The sequence below is a fragment of the Ruditapes philippinarum genome, unplaced genomic scaffold (genome assembly GCF_026571515.1).
Source record: "Ruditapes philippinarum isolate M1 unplaced genomic scaffold, ASM2657151v2 ctg782_1_1_1_1, whole genome shotgun sequence".
Lineage (NCBI taxonomy): Eukaryota > Metazoa > Mollusca > Bivalvia > Venerida > Veneridae > Ruditapes > Ruditapes philippinarum.
This window is the reverse complement of record NW_026859085.1, coordinates 268,345-286,449: the sequence shown is the minus strand read 5'-3', so window position 1 is coordinate 286,449 and position 18,105 is coordinate 268,345. Positions and strand designations below refer to the sequence as shown.

Here is an 18,105-nt window from a genome sequence, read left to right as displayed (position 1 = left end):
ATTGTAATTTATCTAAATATAATTTATGCATTTTCATGTTCCAATTCCAGGGCTCATACAAAAGTTTTAAGTGTGTTAGAACAACGATCGTGATGATTGTTCACATTTTCCCGCTCTCTGTAAGTTGTTTTTATATATTTCTAAATTGAGGACCATTTCCAATCAAACAATCATGAAACAAAAAAAATGTGCAAAAATAGTAAATATAAACTTATTTTGATAAGAAATTAAAACATTTTATATTTACACGGGAATCATTAAATATATTAGAAAATACATTACTTAGTAAAATTTTGTTAAAGATGTTATAATTCCGTTGACATCTAATCATTTGTCACTTACCACTGTACACGATAATTGATAATCTTCATCAGACGGAAAGGACCGAAAAGTTGCGATTGTTACCTCTGTATTAGCATTTAGCCGGGTCATTCGATTTTGTTTTATTTTTATTCTTTTTATTTTTCGTTTTATCGACTTCTTCCTGAACAGTAGAGCTAACGTTTCTTCTTAAAAAACAAATATTCCGGATATCGTTTACCCCGTAGGCGCCTACACACTGCATGAATTCCGGCAAAGTTGCAAGTCCTAACTATTTTAATATTGTTATTCATGCAATATAATATCCATATAATGAAAAAAATAAAATTGTTAATTTTTTTTCTTTCTTTTTTAAATTTTTTAATATCAAGGTCAAATCAATGCGACTAGCACCTGCGGTTTCGAGTTTTGTACATGAATATCATATTTTTTACATATATATACATATACATGATTATGCATCTATAAAGATATGTTTATAATAATTTTTTTAAACACGGTATATCACTGTATTTACCTTACAAAGATATAAAAAAATATCATTTTTCGTCAATGATATAAAACATAAATAAACGATAACACCACAACTACATGCACTGCTACCTCTGCGACTGCTGCTGCAACAACAACAACAACAACAACAACATTTATGTTGTATTTAATGCGGGAGATAAAAGAAGTTATTTAAAGTATATAATTACATTAACATGTTCTTGTGTATTTCTTTATTTACTCGTAAAGAATGTGGCTGCTAGTTCTAGCATAAGATCATGACTTTCATGCATTTTAAGACTATCTCGGGCGTTCCGCCTTTAAATCAAAGTGCAAATTTATATAGCAAAGGGCATAATTATCTTATCGTTTCCACAACGTGAGTGCATTATTGCCCGACATTTTTGTTTCCTGTATATGAAAGTGCGCGAAAATGTGTGTACTTACGTTATACATGAGTTAGGTATTACACCTCATGTGCATTTTACACTCGGAGAAGTTTTGTTTTCAAGATGAGATTTTGCCTTGTGGTTTAGATTTCTTCTTCTTAACCGATGCAGGGACTATTTTGTGCTCAAAACCTGTAATACAGTGGACACGGCAATATATGACTTGTTTATACAACAGCACATGGATTTGAAAGTTATATGAGTCTAAAATGCATAATCGGGATTTAGTAATTCATTAGTATGTTTCAATTTGAACAACAAACTGTGTTAAACATCAATATATCTATGTTTATGAAGCTTTTATGTTTATTTAAAATACAAATGTACTTATCTCTATAGTAACCTAAAATTTATCAACGAAACCATTGGATTATAGGTCGTTTTTATCTATCAACTGTTTGAACAGCCCTGTAATAAAAACGAAGAACCAGGTCAAACTTTAAGTATCACAGATTAAGATTATAGTGTAAAATGTTTCTTATTTCGTGACAGAAGCACGCGTTGCAACGTTGGCGTTTGTTTCAACGTACATGTATATATTTATATTTGATGTATAAAAGTTTGGCTAAACAAAAATGTCATCGGAAAGGAATTACAGTTTTGAGACGGGGCAGAAAAATACATTTTCTGTTGTGGATTATGTGATTTTTGGAGCAACATTGGGAATTTCGACGTTTATTGGATTCTTTTACGCCATCAAAGACCGTAAGATTTCGGACACCAAGTTGTTTCTGCTTGCAGGCGGGAAAATGAATTTTGTGCCGGTATCTATGTCACTGTTAGCAAGTTTTATGTCGGCAATAACTCTGCTCGGAACGCCGGCGGAAATGTATAATTACGGAACAATGTACTGGTGGATTGGTCTTTCTTACGCCGGTTCTGTTGCCATGGCAGCTCATATATACGTCCCCATCTTCTACAATCTAAAAATAACTTCATGTTACGAGGTTTGTGACCTATGTTTACACTTGTTTTACTATTTTTCTTACTTTTAAAATACATGGTTCTATTTAACGTCGATATTATTTTCATTGTATACGCATATAACGAAAGATAAGCAAACCGTACGAACTAAGACAGACGGCAATACGAATAAAGATATTAATCAGATGATAATACCGGTAGTTCTAATTTCTTCTGCAATAAGGCGTTAGAGGAAATCTTGATTCCATGTCCTTTTGCGGTCATAATTACCACTTAACACGATGAACGAGGGCCTAAGTTTTTTTTCTTCTAGTTTATACAGTCAGTCAACCACATGCTAGCACCTGTATCTAACCCCCGCCCGCCCCAGAAGTTTTACTGGTTAACTCGATACATTAAGTAGCAAAATTGACATGGTAAGCTTCGCTATTCCCCCCCCCCCCGAATCGATTTAAACCCATAACCATTGGACTGGAAGAAACTATATCAGGAAACCTAACCAAGAATTTAAAACCATCTTGAACACTCGTATGTATTTAAAACGTTAAATGGTAGAATATGCTCCACTTAACTCTCTAGATATATCATTTACAAAATATGTAAAGTTCTTTCAGTACAAATAATTAAAGGTGCATTATGCCCCAGAAATGCGATATTTTTTGCCACAAAACTAATTTTTTTGTATCTTGTTACAGTTTCCAACACAATACTTATTTGTCATTTATATGAGCAATCTTTGCTTCTTTTGCTGTAACGTTGGCCATTGGTATAAATAAAGTGAACTAGTGTTTGTATGGAAGTCAAAATGCCACTTTCCTTTACGACACATAACTGCACATTCAGCGCTACTTTCTTCAGCTGTTAAACATCTAACATACTCTAAAACCATTATAAAACACGTTTGACATTCTTGAAGAATTTAATAAATATGGATTTCTGAGGCATAATGTACCTTTAACGAAAGTGTCATTGATTAACGAGCTTCTCAATAAATAATTTTAAATCTCATATTTGATTAATATAAATGACAATGAATATTAAAATTTTATTATATACTTATAAATGTAATATCGAGAGATATCGATGAAATAAAATGCGTATTTTTATTTTCCATATTTTCATTGTAAAAATTATTTTTCACTGCCGTGAAACATATTTTCCGTATTTTCACTGGTTTCTTGCTGGACTACTTTCTTTTTAATTCAGCCAATACACAAAATTAAAAGGGAATACTTTCTATGCATGAGGTTAAAAAAGAGAAAAAGTATATAATAAACATCAAATTAAAGTTTTTTTTCTATTAATACTGGATTTATTTTCATCTTGTGCTATGAAAATTAACATATTTCATACCACTTAATGAAAATAAATACTGTATTTATAGAATAAACTTGAAAATCCTTTATGTATTTTAATAACGTAAAAAATATTTATTAATTTATATGTAGTTGATTAACATAGATTTTATTGATTGATATAAATGCCAGTGAATTATGTTTAATTAATGTCCTTATACAATATTTTTATCTCTTGTTCATTATTATGATATTTTTACATGTATTTTTGTATTTTTCTAGTACCTTGAAAAAAGATTTAGTCGTGGTGTACGACTGATGGGCACATGTATCTTTTCACTTCAAATGGTAGGTTATAAATAGTAGAACTCATTATTTAGTACAATAATTAAGGGAATGATACTCTCTTGTATAATAATAGTGAAATGTAGAACAAACTGTCAAGAAAGATAATGTTTCATCTTTGTTATAAAACATGATGAAAGTACGAGTAATTTATCATGATTATAAAGTTATGCCATAACATTGTGAACAAAAATGCCATTCATTTCTTGCTGAACAAGGTAGATATCTGTCAAATGGTATAGAATTGAAAATACTGTCTCTCAACATTAATTATTTTATAACATAATTCGTAACATACGAGTTGTAAATTAACCCTTGTCGAAAAAAAACAACAGTTATTTAGTTCATAAAGTAGTTTCAGCTTAAGCATGCCGTACACTTAGTATACATTTGAGGTAGCACAAGGAGCGAATCCGTGATCCAATGGACCAGGTCCCATGTATTGGTCCTATACATCGGGAATGTAAAAAAGAGCAAGGATTGTCCCTTAAACTGGTCCACTACATTTCATACACTGTCCCGAAAAATAACACTGCAGGGCGAGTCGCGATATGGGCAGCCGCACGCGACTATGAATAAGCCAAAAGAACAACAACATCAACATTAAAACAGCGTCAGAAGTATATGTTGTCTATTTGGTGAATCCCTTGGCAAAGATATCGCATGAATTAATCGAAAATTAATTATGTTGTGTACAGTAATAGACGGTTTTTTGATAATACTATTGTCTTAAAAATAATATCATTTTATATTTACAGATTATCTACATGTCTATTGTCTTGTATGGACCATCTTTAGCACTTAATGCAGGTAAACTAAAATGTTCTAATTTTTCTCTTGCTTTTGATAACAATGAACAGCTTAAATGTCTTCCATATTCCTTATCGCATACAATTTATAGACATAACTTCTTATAATTATCATCAAATAACTTCAAAACCATTACTAAAAATAACTGTTCATTGGAAGAAGGGAAAGAAAATTCGAGGGTTTGGTCAGGTTGAATGTTAATGAGATGGTACCCCTTAATTTGTCGAAGTATATGGTGGAATGTGTAGCTTAATAAATAAGTAACGTAAAGCTTTGCCATTGAACTTATAAATCAAATTTAAATGTACCTTTCCGTTTATATATAATTTTTCATTATTCTAGTGACGGGCCTATCTTTGTGGGGAGCAGTAGTGTCTGTTGGAAGTCTTTGTACAATATATACAGCAGTGGTACGTATTGGTAGTCACTGGAAGTCTCAGTGAAACTGGTTTGTAAGCTTGGAACCAGCACTTACTTGTTTTTTTTAAATGTATCGTTAATTTCATATCATTTGTAGTTATGAAATACAGAGTCAGTTTTCAACTTTTTATGATATTTAATTTAAATATAAGTGGCCCATTCAAATATTTCATTTGATGGAATATTGTTATAATACGATTCATAAATATAGTTTGTATCATTGTAAAAAGTGCTATACATGAATATACTCGTATGTTCCTAATCAAACACGCACGAACACATATCTTATTTATTCACCATCACGGTATATTATATGATTATGGATTCATATAATAAATTTGCTGAATTGGTTTAATGAACTTGTCCTTATAAATTAGATCAGTCCATTGTTCATGCAGTGTATTTTAATATCAGTTTATGACTTAGAGACCAGTATGACTGAGGGACCTGCCTCTCATCCCAGGGATAATAGGTCTGAGCCTAACTTTGGGACACCATGTTTCGTCATAATTATGACACCGATACTGGTTAATGGAAGTTGACTCTAGAGTAGTTAGAATACTCCAGACTTACATCAGTCGGCACATCCCTAAAATCGATATATGGTTTTGTCCAAATAGAAATATGAACAAATCAATCAAATGGTTATATATGCTTGGATATAAATATTGTTAAGGTTAATATCGAAAAGTTAAAATCAAACTGTCAACAGGAAAGAGAAAAGATTTGTGTATTTGTAATATAAGTCATAATGTAAGACAATTAATATATTTATAATTCAGGGCGGTATGAAGGCTGTACTATGGACAGACACGTTTCAGACAACGATGATGATAATCGGACTACTCGCCACACTTATACAAGGCTGCATAGAGATGGGTGGTTTTACAAATGCTTGGCAAATTGCCAAGGATAACCAGAGAGTTTATTTTGATGAGTATGTAAAAATATGTTTATTTAACAGAAGTTCCAACTAGACCTTTCAATTTGTGGACTCACCAGAATCCTGCTAATGTATGGGCATGCAAGAGAAATTTACGCATTTGATGGTGTGGAAATCAGACCCTTTCTCTGAAACATGCGGTGTATTTGATATACCCCCCAACACTAAAACTTTCAAAATTCGAATGTTTGGTGGGCATAAAACTTTCGTGAATTTATATAGTTAAATTGGGTGCGATATTCATAAGGCAATTTTTCATCAGACATTTAGAACATCACAAATCACGAAATTTACGTATACATAAAAAACACACGCCGCATTAGCGACTTCCGGTTTTGGTGGAAGTTCAGACCGCTTAAAAATATGAAATTACGAATGTGATTCTTACACAATTGAATGTGTTATGAATTTTAGATTTTCCTTGAAAGTCCATACTAATAATATGATACTATCACAATAACAAATCATTAGTTATTTCGAAAAAAAAACACTAAGGTATCATCTTATCGGTAACCATAGCAATTTGTCAAGTTGTAAAATGCATGAACTTTTAGAACCATACAGGATTTGGACTTCATTTCAGAAAAAAAATAATTCTCTGCTTTTGAAAATAGTTTTCAAATGAAAATGTTTCTCAAATTAAAAAACAAAATGACGCGTCTTTTGCATGTCTAGAAGTCTAGTTGGAACTTTCTTTCATCATATATATAATATAAGCCGCGTCATGACAAAACCAACATAATGGGTTTGCGACAAGCATGGATCCAGACCAGCCTGCGCATCCGCGCAGTCTGATCAGGATCCATGCTGTTCGCTAACAAACCCTATTACAAGTAGGAAACTGATCGCGAACAGCATGGATCCTGATCAGACTGCGCGGAGGCGCAGGCTGGTCTGGATCCTTGCTGGTCGCAAACCCACTATGTTGGTTTTGTCATGACGCGGCTCATTAATTTATCTTATGATGGCATTAATTTAAAATAAGATTTGAACAGAGCAGTAAATAAATTTCACTGTGTATTTATATCATGTTGGTTAAAACATTGGAAAAAAGAACACTTTACGTGTTTGGAATTTTGACAACGAACACCCTCCTTAAGTAATGGCTAAGCATTTTATTAAAATTGGTTTGTAATAGTACAATCTTTAATTAAAGTCAAACAAAGTTATCTTTACTGACTTTTACTTATTAACCTCTCTCAAAGAATAAATTATACTTCCTTCATACAGTGATCGCTTTGACAAAAATAGTCTTCAGCTCACCGATCCTACTAAATGATGATCACTTTTCATATTCTTTTGATGTATCGATCCTTTAACACCACAATGGCATCACGTGGCTTGGTGTCTAAAGCACGTGGCATTATTAAGCCTATTTAGACTCATATATACCTAAAATAGATTTTTTATCACTATCATTATAACGTTACCATTTCAGTTTTAGCTTCGATCCAGGGGTGCGCCACAGCTTCTGGGCGTTAACAATTGGAAGTGCTTTTCTGTGGGGGAGTGTATATGGGACAAATCAGGCCCAGGTACAACGGTCGCTCTCCTGTGGCACGCTGAGAGATGCTCAAATGTAAGGAACAATTGTTTATTAAAAAATGATTTTAAAGTAAGGTAAAAATGGAACTTATTTGACTGCAAATATGAAAACGGGGAATGAGAACGATGGAATTAGTCAACAGCGTGTTTAGATGGGCAAAGTTTGGCTTTAAAAATATACGCTGCAATAAGCCCATACTGTCCATATACCGATACGTCTCACTATCTGTAGGAAAAAAGGAGGCGATAATGAAGTCGAGGGGAAGACAAAAGAGCGTTTTCGATTTTGATATGCAGGGCAAATGAGGACAACAGGTCAAATTCTCAGTTTTTTTCGTAGTATCTGTACATGTTTCGTAGGCAGACAAAGAGTGTTTATGAGCAAGAACAAATGCTTTTCTTCTTTGTCCACAAAATCTTACCAATTTTCTCATGAAATTTGTATCTGTTGCGTACCGTATGATATACGAAATGACTACAGAAAACGGAAAAATAACATTTTTCTATCGGATATGTCCTACGATAAAACGAGTTTCCATACATTTTACGAAATGTATAATTCACTTTTATTTCAGAGCTCTGTGGATAAATTTCCCCGGACTCTGTGTTATACTGATGCTTGCATGTTTGGTCGGTGTGGTCATGTATGCGTTCTATAGCACGTGCGACCCAATAAAATTTGGACTTATTATGGCCTCTGACCAGGTAAATTATCAAATTGTTATATATGTTTATATATTATATGTATACATGTATATACTTATCATCATTGAAAAATTAAAAAGTTGAATCAATTAAATTCAAAAAAGAATCAGAAATGTCTTATTGAACTTCATGTATTATGTATATACTAGTGTTTATTAAGTGTAATTTTAACAATTAATTAAGAACCCAAAAGGAAGCGACCCGTAGGGAACTATCTCGGGTTGTTCCTCATTGTCTAACTTACATGATATTTAACCTCATTGGACCCAGCTGGAACGCCTTCAGCCTAAAGATAGTTGTTTACAATACGATGGGTACAGTTTAGGAACCAAATTTCATCTTTCAGTTATGTCTGTCAATATATAAATAGCAGGATAAGTCTGGTGACATCCTTAGCTCTTTTCTGTATAATTTTTTGTCGCTGAGGTGTACTAATACTAAAAAATTAACATAAAAAATGTAACGGCCTGATTACGTGACAAGAGAAAATAATCAAAGCTTGTTAATTTATTTGCTTCTTGTATTTTTGATCTTCAGCTTTATCCACTGTTTGTAATGGATCTTCTCAGTCACGTCCCGGGGGTGCCGGGCCTCTTTGTGGCATGTATATTTAGTGGTACCCTCAGGTATGTAATATTTATAACCTCGCTCATTTAATGCTAAAGTATACATAGAAATTTTTCAATATATCTTCATTATTTAAAAGAAATAATAATAATTAAGAAAACCATAATCACACCAGGAAAAAAAGGAATTAAAAAGTAAAAAAAAATGACTTCTAGTAGGCTTTGAAACTACATCCAAAACTCAGAAACAGACATCTAATACCTGATACATATTGATGAAAACTGTACAATATACTGTGTTTTTAAATAATGAAACTGCCTTATATCAGACTCGGATCTCAGATATATCAAAAATCAGCATATAATTTACACTGACCAATGAAAATCCTAAAAACAAATTGCGTGATCTATGACGCTGATAACATTAATTTTTAAGCGACAGTTACAGGGTATATTCTAAGATCATGCGAAGTCTAAATTCTTATATACAGTTTTCTTTATACCTATATGTGTTTTGTTTTTGTTTGATTTACCAGTTTTTAGTAGAATTTATCAGTTTTTCATCGAGTTTATTACTTTTTATCGTTACAACTATCATGATTTTACATTCAAACACTTAAATATTGTATCCCTTTGCATCTTTCTCGAAGCGTTGCATATTTTGACAATATACTATACTTGAAGTTTATATGTATATCAAATAAATATTTGACGGTATTTTATGTTACAGCACAATATCGTCTGGTTTGAACTCATTGTCGGCTGTTACACTTACTGACCTAATTAGACCTTTGTCACCAAACATGTCCGAATCTAGAGCAACAAATATTTCCAAACTAATTGGTTTGTAACGTTTATTTATAAAAAAATATTATTCAATATAACGGTTGATACATGATTTAACTTATTTTGTCCACATGTCATACTGTCAATTTGTTAATGTAGTAGTAAATATTAAACAAATAATGCCTCTCTTATTTCGCTGGACGTCAACATGATTTAACCATTTCTATCTGTTCACTGCCCGCCCTAAGCCAATCAGAATAGAGAATTTAATACCACATGATAACATAATGGAGGCAAAAGACCTCAAAAAGGGGCGCCTACGGGGCACGCCATCCGCCATGTTTTTGTCACTTTATATAGAATTGAAATACTATCTCCATGTACGGCGATTCCTAGCATTTTTGTAAATGCAAATAAATACTTGTAGGTTATCTAATCTTGTTGTTGATTTTTGAGATTTACCCTCGTTGTCGCTGGGACCACTGCATTTACCACTTTTTATGATTATGATGTGAAATTAATTCTGCACAAAGATATCATAAAATTGTAATTGCTGTTGTTGTTGGTACATTGGCGTTTATATGTCACATGTCTCTATATTTGCAAACAAAATAAGAACACTTAAATATGTTTAGCTAACTATGTAATTTAGTAATGGACATATTGATGTTGATTTCAGCACTTTTGTACGGTATTTTATGCCTTGGACTGACTTATGTGGCATCCAAGCTTGGAAATATTCTGCAAGTAGGTATTTAAATTTAAAAAAACAACACATTAATAAGATGTACATTGTAACAAATCCACCCTTTCCTTCTATTTAATCGTATTTGCCTGATATTGCTAATTAAGTGTTTTGTTTGCACCATGTTCTGCTTTTGGCGTGATAAAACAAAAAAAGGCGAACGGTCAAACAAATGAGCCAATGTGATTAATAGTGAATAATGTAACAATATGCTTATCAGATGTGCATGCATCATGGCAATGACAAGTCATTGTTACCTCTAACATTTAAATTGTCAATTTTGTTTTAGAATAACCTTTTCGCAGATTTCGTTTTCATGCAAAGCTGCATTATATGGGAAGCTAGATCCTGTCAAGTATATATCAATGTAGCTGTACCTTAAAATCGTACTCATTGTTCTTTATAAGTTAAAAAACAACAGCTTTGAAGGGTTATCAAGTACAAACATGATATACTTGTTATTTCCAACATAACACTATGATACTTATCATCAAAACAGTAATATGACTATCGTTAAAAATATGAACGATTTTCACGTGTTTCTAGGCGGCGTTGTCACTGTTTGGAATGCTGGGAGCACCTATGTTGGGACTCTTTACATTAGGCATGATATTTCCGTGGGCAAACTCCAAGGTGAGATCCCGTTTTTCATTCTGAAATAACTTTCTATAAATGTTGTTTGTAATTAAGGAAAAAAGATTACCTTGTAGAAATTCGATAATATAGGAGATGTCACACAAAATATTCAAGCGAAGGAGTGGAATATGTGTTTATATATTATACAAATAATACCGTGAAGTTTTTCTGTTCCTCAATTTTCAAATATCAAGATCTTATTTGATTCTAAGTACACGAAATATAATAAATTAATTTGAAACGTTTTTTAAACCAGAAACACGATGTCATCCTTTAAAGGTGATTCACTTTTTGCATGGCATATATATGTATATGTACATGTATATATTTAAAAGTGAGCATTCGGTTATTGACATTATTTATTTAAAGAAAAAATGAACGTGACTTTTCCGTCTTACTATGTGCTGTAATGTATTTAATATTTCACCATATTTTTTATTATATAAAATTGAAAAAGAAAAAATGTTGGCTAAAATTTCATTCCAAATTCGCCTCAAGAACATGGAAAGAATGCTCGCACAGGTCGTGCATACGGAAAATATGAGTCAGGTGTCAGTCCGAGTTGCATAATCTTATCAGTCAGTCAAGCTCATCCGAAAGATATGGCCATTTAGTTTTTTCCATGATGCATATAATGGTCTCATAGGCCTCCGGTACATCAAAATTGTATCATCACAAAAAATTGACTTGCATACATATTAAGTATCATTCAAGGAATTACTGAATTCAAAATTTATAGGTCACCTTTTGGTTGTTAATAACAATGGTGACATGACCGGTATCCGTAATATCAGTACCTGAAATGGCGGATTGACCCTCATTAAGCCTAGAATACATACATACATCACTGTGACTAGTGACTGCGTTAGGGAACCGTGAAACTATATAGATGTCTTCTTGTAGAAGTTCGTTTTGATAGACAAACCAACATTTGCCGAGTTTCGGAAAAGACCGATTGTCTCATAACGCTGGAGCCTCTAAATATATTGTTGCATCTTCTAATCTGTTGCTGTTGTTGTTGTTGTTGTTTTCAGGGGGCATTTGCGGGAACGTTTGCTAGTTTAATAATGATGATGTGGATAGGTATAGGCGCCTATATTACCAAACCGGTTTCCTGGAGACCTCCAATAAGTTTAGAAGGCTGCAACTGGAATCTTTCAAGAACTTTATCTTCAATTAATTCATCTCTAGCAATCTCAAACACTTCAGATCTTACATCAGTAAATTCTGGATTTAATCAATCAAATATAATCAAAGGAATCACAAAAAGGTAAGCATCTATATTGAAGTATATATTTCCACGTTCTATTTCATTAAATTCGTGAATACTGCAAAATCATAGTTATACGCGGGACACTAATTTTATAGGTTTTCGTAAGACGGTCAATTTATGAATACCAGATTCAACAAATTTCATTTCGTCTGCTGAAAAATTATTACATTATTTTCATTTCTTTTGAAAAGAATAGACAATCCACGAATTTAAGAAGCCATGAAAATGTCTTTTGTGACGAAATCACAAAACTTCACGCCCTCGAAATGAAATGAATTCACAGTACGTAAATTCATATAGTTCATATAGTCATGTTGTAAGAAATGGAGTCAAAGCATATGTTTTTAATACAATAAACTGGAAAAGGGGAACTCCGGTTGGAAATCTTAGCAAACCACCAGCTCTCGTATAAAATATAAATTTAAATGTTCATCACAAGAATATTCCTTATCTACTAACCTGTTTGAAAATTGTTTTAAAACAGTCCACCAGAAGGTATAGACAGATTGTATACGTTGTCGTATTTATGGTACAGTGCCACTGCTTTAGCGATAGTCGTTATCGTCGGGATGGTGGTTAGTGTAATTACAGGTTAGTGACATTACTTACATGTGTTAATTACAAGTTAAGGTAAACATTCAATCTCGTGGATTAGAAAAAAATGTTTGTTAATTGTACATACTGGCAACACAGAATGGTCTTATTGATAAAGTGTATTGACATGTGCTCTTTTGCAATGGTTATAGAGATAAAGTATATCGACAGGTGCTCCGTTTCAATGGTCTTATTGGTAAAGTATATTGGCACGGGATCCTTTGCAATAGTCATAGAGATAAAGTATATTGACAGGGATTTTTGCAATTGTCATAGAGATAAAGTGTATTGACATGTGCTCCATTGCAATAGTAATAGAGATAACGTATATTGACAGGTGCTCCTTTGCAATGGTCATAGAGAAAAAGTGTTTTGATATGGGCTCCTTTGCAATTGTCATAGAGATAAAGTGTATTGACATTTGCTCCATTGCAATAGTAATAGAGATAAAGTATATTGACAGGTGCTCTTTTGCAATGGTCATAGAGAAAAAGTGTTTTGATATGGGCTCCTTTGCAATGGTCATAGAGATAAAGTGTATTGACATGTGCTCTATTGCAATGGTCATAGAGAAAAGTATATTGACAGGTGCTCTTTTGCAATGGTCATATTGATAAAATATAATGACAGTTGTCCCATTGCAAAAATGATTTTAATAAAAAAAATAATGACATGTGCTCCTTTGCAATGGTCATAGAGATAAAGTGTATTGACATGTGCTCGTTTTCAATGGTCATAGAGAAAAGTATATTGACAGGTGCTCTTTTGTAATGGTCATATTAATAAAATATAATGACAGTTGCTCCATTGCAAAAATGATTTTAATAAAAAATAATGACATGTGCTCCTTTTCAATGGTCATGTTGATAAAATATAATGACATTTGTCCTATTTAAAAAAAGTATTTTTGATAATAATACTGACAGGTGATTCATTGCAGTAGTCATGCTATTAAAGTAATATAGCAGTTCACCATTGCAAAAAGCATGTTTGTAAAGTATAGGGGCAAGTTCTCCATTGCAATTGTTATGTTGATAAAAGTACAAGTTTAATGGCACGAACTCGTTTTCAATGATTATTTTGTTAATAGATAGTTCCATTTCTCCATTATTATGGGGTTACATGTATTTTTTAATACACCAGTAGAAATTGCATCTTCTTTATAAATCTAGGTAAATCATGAAAGGAAATTTAATGATTTTCCTTTTAAAATGGCTATTATTAACGAATTAACTGATGAATGATTGTTTTCTTTTTAAAACACCCGTATGTCTTTGTATCATTTTCTTATCTTATTACTCCTTTTTACTTCTATATAAAGGTCGTCAAGATCCAAAGAAAATCGACGCCCGACTTATATGTCCTTTATTTGACGTAATTTTCCCGTTTCTGTCTGAAAAGATACGAAAACCACTGCGATTTGGAGTTAAACATGAAGGGGTTCGTAATGTTACACTATTTTTTTTAAATAGATGTGAAGATTTTGTTAATATCTTAAAATCACAAGAATTACTCAGTCTACTCTAGCATTAGTCTTATATATATATTTTTTTTGAAAAGTGAAATGTTTTTATTACTACTTAATGTGAAAATATATTTAATGTAGCGTAATGTTCATAAAATATAGTTGTATTTTTAATGCAGCTTTTTCAAAGATATAGTTTATTAAAACATCATGTTTTTCGACAGAAAACAGTTTTCCCTCTTTCATTGATGTTAATGTTTTTGCTGTTGATTTAAATTTTGCGAAATAACAATCGGAAGGGATTGTAATTTATGTTCGAAGAATTGGTAACCAAACTCATTTGCTTTTATTGAGTACATATATTGTTTATTGGTATACAATGTAATGTTTTTTACGTGTTTAAGAAGCAATGAAATGCTTTAAACTATAAACACTGATGAATTAATAAATATCCATTTATTATGTATATTATGATTTCATGTATACAAGTCATAGTGGTCAACTGTGATGAACTGTTTTGTTAAAATCGTTATATATTATCACAAGTAAATAATGTTGTGTTGTATTAACAGAAATACAACCAAGAACCACGACACACCCAGACACCTTTGATGGAAATTAAAGACGGAGAAATACAACTACCTAGTGTAGAGATGGAACTGGAGTACCATGCCAAACATGACGAATTAAAGGAGAAGAAAACATTATTTAACTGTTTTAAAGATTGATAGTGTATATTCTGTCTTTAATCAATGATTTTGCCACGCTTTGTATTTGGAACAGTCCATTTAAATTGTGAAGGATTTCTGGTAAGATTGGACGGATGGATGTACAGGCTGGTCTGGCTCTACACTGGTGGAAAAAGGGAATCACCTTTTTGTTCCAGCAGGGAGAAGTTTTTAATGTTATGGTAATTTATACCGGGTTATAAAAATTGTAAATATTCAAACATATTCAAACAAGTAAATGTCCTTGAATACCATATCGAAGTACATAAAAATAGAGTAACAGTGTGGACAAAAGCAAATTTTTGCTAGCGGTATCATACACATAAAACAGTTAAAACTATCAACGTTTGGGATTTGGGGTAAATGCCCCCTGACTCCGTCATCCCCACCACCATCACCAAAGAAAACAGACATTTCTTAGCAGTTTAATTCTTGTTAGTGAATCAGTGAGTCATTGGCTGGTTACAAAAATCGTACCAAAATGACTCACGTGTAGGGCAGCTATATTTAATGCATGTACATTTTCTAACACATGAATGTATTGGTATATTGTCGATGTCTAATTTCAAAAGAATTCAATAAACAATACATTGTACAAGACGAGTTTTTGTTTGACAAAAATCAACGTAGACTTAATGTTTAAAATTTTATGGACCTACATTCATATTTCTACATTAATCCACTATACTCATTCTTCAATGATAATACAAAATACCAAAACGCCTGATATCTTTTTACAAAGGTATATCAACTTTATTGCTATTTTGTAGTTTGTAGGAACATATGGGAGACATTAATTCCTGTACTTCAATAATAAATTTTATTTTGACGAGCAATATTTCATTTGATTTTTTTCTCGTTCCCATTTGTGGCCAAATTAAAACAATTGGCCGCGGTTTCTTTGTGCATGAGTACTTTTTCTGCATGAATATGATTTCCATTCTTTGTAACTTCGAAAACAGTGTTAATAAATGGTTTGAAAATTTGACAAACGCTACGTGAAAATGCTTATAATGTTGCCAAATTGCTTTATTTGATTATTTTATAGATAAGCAGCTGTCAAGTATACAAATACTATTAGCTACAAGATTTACAAATAAGAATTGACTTTACAAACGTACAGTATAAATAAAAAGTCTTTAGTCTGATATCTTTTCCGCAATTCAGCCAAAATGTCGTACAAATTAAGTGTCACGTTATACTGCTATCACGCAATTGGTCAATTTTCTGTTGTTGCACCGTGTTTTGAGGAACATGCGACTAGCTGACTTTTTGGTGTACTATTAATCGATTATGCAGGTAACAATATAGCAAAAAAAACCTCATGTCAAATTGTTTGAATTCTAAAGAAGACGAAGAAAACTTGGGGGTTGTGTACAAGTAGTACATTTTTTTGCAAATATTACTAAATATAATAATGATATTTTACTTCTTACTTTTAACATAAAAAAAACTATTTTTTCTTCTAAAAATATAAATATTAAATAACTATATTAATGCGCAAATGAATTTTTTTTTTACGAAAAAATACCGTGAAACGACTCAATATTAATGTATACAGTTCAATATTATTCATGAGTCAGATAAGGTTACATAATAATAGAAGAAAATCATATCTCATAATATTTGTAGCTTTTATTTCAATTATTACTATGTTATCATGTATTTCCAATTTCCATATATAATTTCTAATAAATGTCAGATAAAACAGTTCAAATTTCTGAAAATTATGCGATATTGAATACAGATACGGTTTTGGCAAAACTCAGAATACTGTTCGTTTATCTTCGACCTGGACCAAACAAACTATACAAATCGTTTATAGTAAGAACATCATTTGCTATTTGACTTCCGGCCTGTATCCGGGAGCCGTAGCCACTATCCACATCCATAGCTTCTTTACCAGCGAACTTGCGTTTTATCCCATTGCGTTTTCCAGGTCCATAAATTCCAAACGCATTTCCTTTTATAGAGTCAAAGGCTAAATTCGCAGCGGCTTGCTCCCTCGAACCGTATCCAAAATCTGAAGATATACGTTTGTTGAAAAGATGCAAAGCTGGTCGGGTGTGGTGCCTAAAATGTGTTGAATGAAATGACCGTTTTACAGGTCCATAAAATCCGACTACATCTCTTTGTAATAATGAAGACCCCATGTTTTTTCTAGACTTAAAAGACTTATTATCTTCAGTTTCTGAATTCTTTGTTTTTGACCTAAAAGCACTAAAGTCATGAAAATCTCTTTTCTTATCTACACTAACTGAGTGAGACAATCCAACTTTGTTAGCACTGCCAGAGATATAATCAGAATTAGTTTTTACCTTTGTATTCCCTAGGATATTTTCACCTATCTCTATATTGTCCGTTTCTTCTGTAACTTGACCTTCTGACCGTCGGAAAGGACCATCATGCCCATTGGAGTTAGCAATATTTTCGTCAACGCTCACTTTCAAGTCATCATCTTTATAAGGTAATGTTCGTCTCATTAAGTTCCTAAGATTCAAATCTGAAAGACGTCTGAAGTCATATCCATGATGTGGTAAAAGTGACCGCTTTAGACGACTGAAATCCGTATATATTTCATTCAGTTTATCAGCCTCTACTCCTTCTTCATTAGTGTGTTTATAATCACCTCTGCTGTCTATCTCAAGTCCATTGCTATTCCCCATTGTTTCTTTCAATGTCATTGTTTGTTTAACAGGAAAGTCGTGAACTTGACTTCCTAAAATATTCTGAGCAACTGTTAGATAAAAAATAAAAACGAAATTTTTCATGGTTAACTTTAAATAGGTCCAATCTCGTGCTACGTAAAAAGTCGTCTGCTTTTTGTCAACGGCAAATGCATATTTATACTGAATAAGGTGACTGAATATAAATGAACTTCTGCTGATGAATGAAGTTGTAAATTTATACGGCAGGAAATAATTACGAGGAATATTAGACGCCCCAATACTCTTAAATTATCATTGTTTCTTTGCGTAGACTGTAATAATGAGCGACTTGTAATGGATCTGAGATTATAGCCCATTATAACTTGTGCTAATTTACGTCTTGGTATTCTAGCTT

General features: G+C 32.3%; 1 protein-coding gene across 1 annotated transcript; it reads left to right on the top strand.

Annotated features, from left to right (window-relative positions):
* Nucleotides 1-1,372: 1,372 nt before the first annotated feature.
* LOC132755145 (sodium-dependent multivitamin transporter-like) lies at nucleotides 1,373-16,209 on the top strand. Its single transcript, XM_060745949.1, has 15 exons — nucleotides 1,373-2,209; nucleotides 3,764-3,829; nucleotides 4,585-4,636; nucleotides 4,979-5,046; nucleotides 5,839-5,993; nucleotides 7,438-7,578; nucleotides 8,120-8,249; nucleotides 8,787-8,875; nucleotides 9,546-9,658; nucleotides 10,281-10,348; nucleotides 10,893-10,979; nucleotides 12,017-12,252; nucleotides 12,740-12,846; nucleotides 14,171-14,289; nucleotides 14,887-16,209. Exons 1-15 carry the CDS (start codon nucleotides 1,838-1,840, stop codon nucleotides 15,040-15,042), a joined length of 1,959 nt encoding a protein of 652 aa, XP_060601932.1. The 5' UTR covers nucleotides 1,373-1,837; the 3' UTR covers nucleotides 15,043-16,209.
* The last annotated feature ends 1,896 nt before the right edge of the window (nucleotides 16,210-18,105 follow it).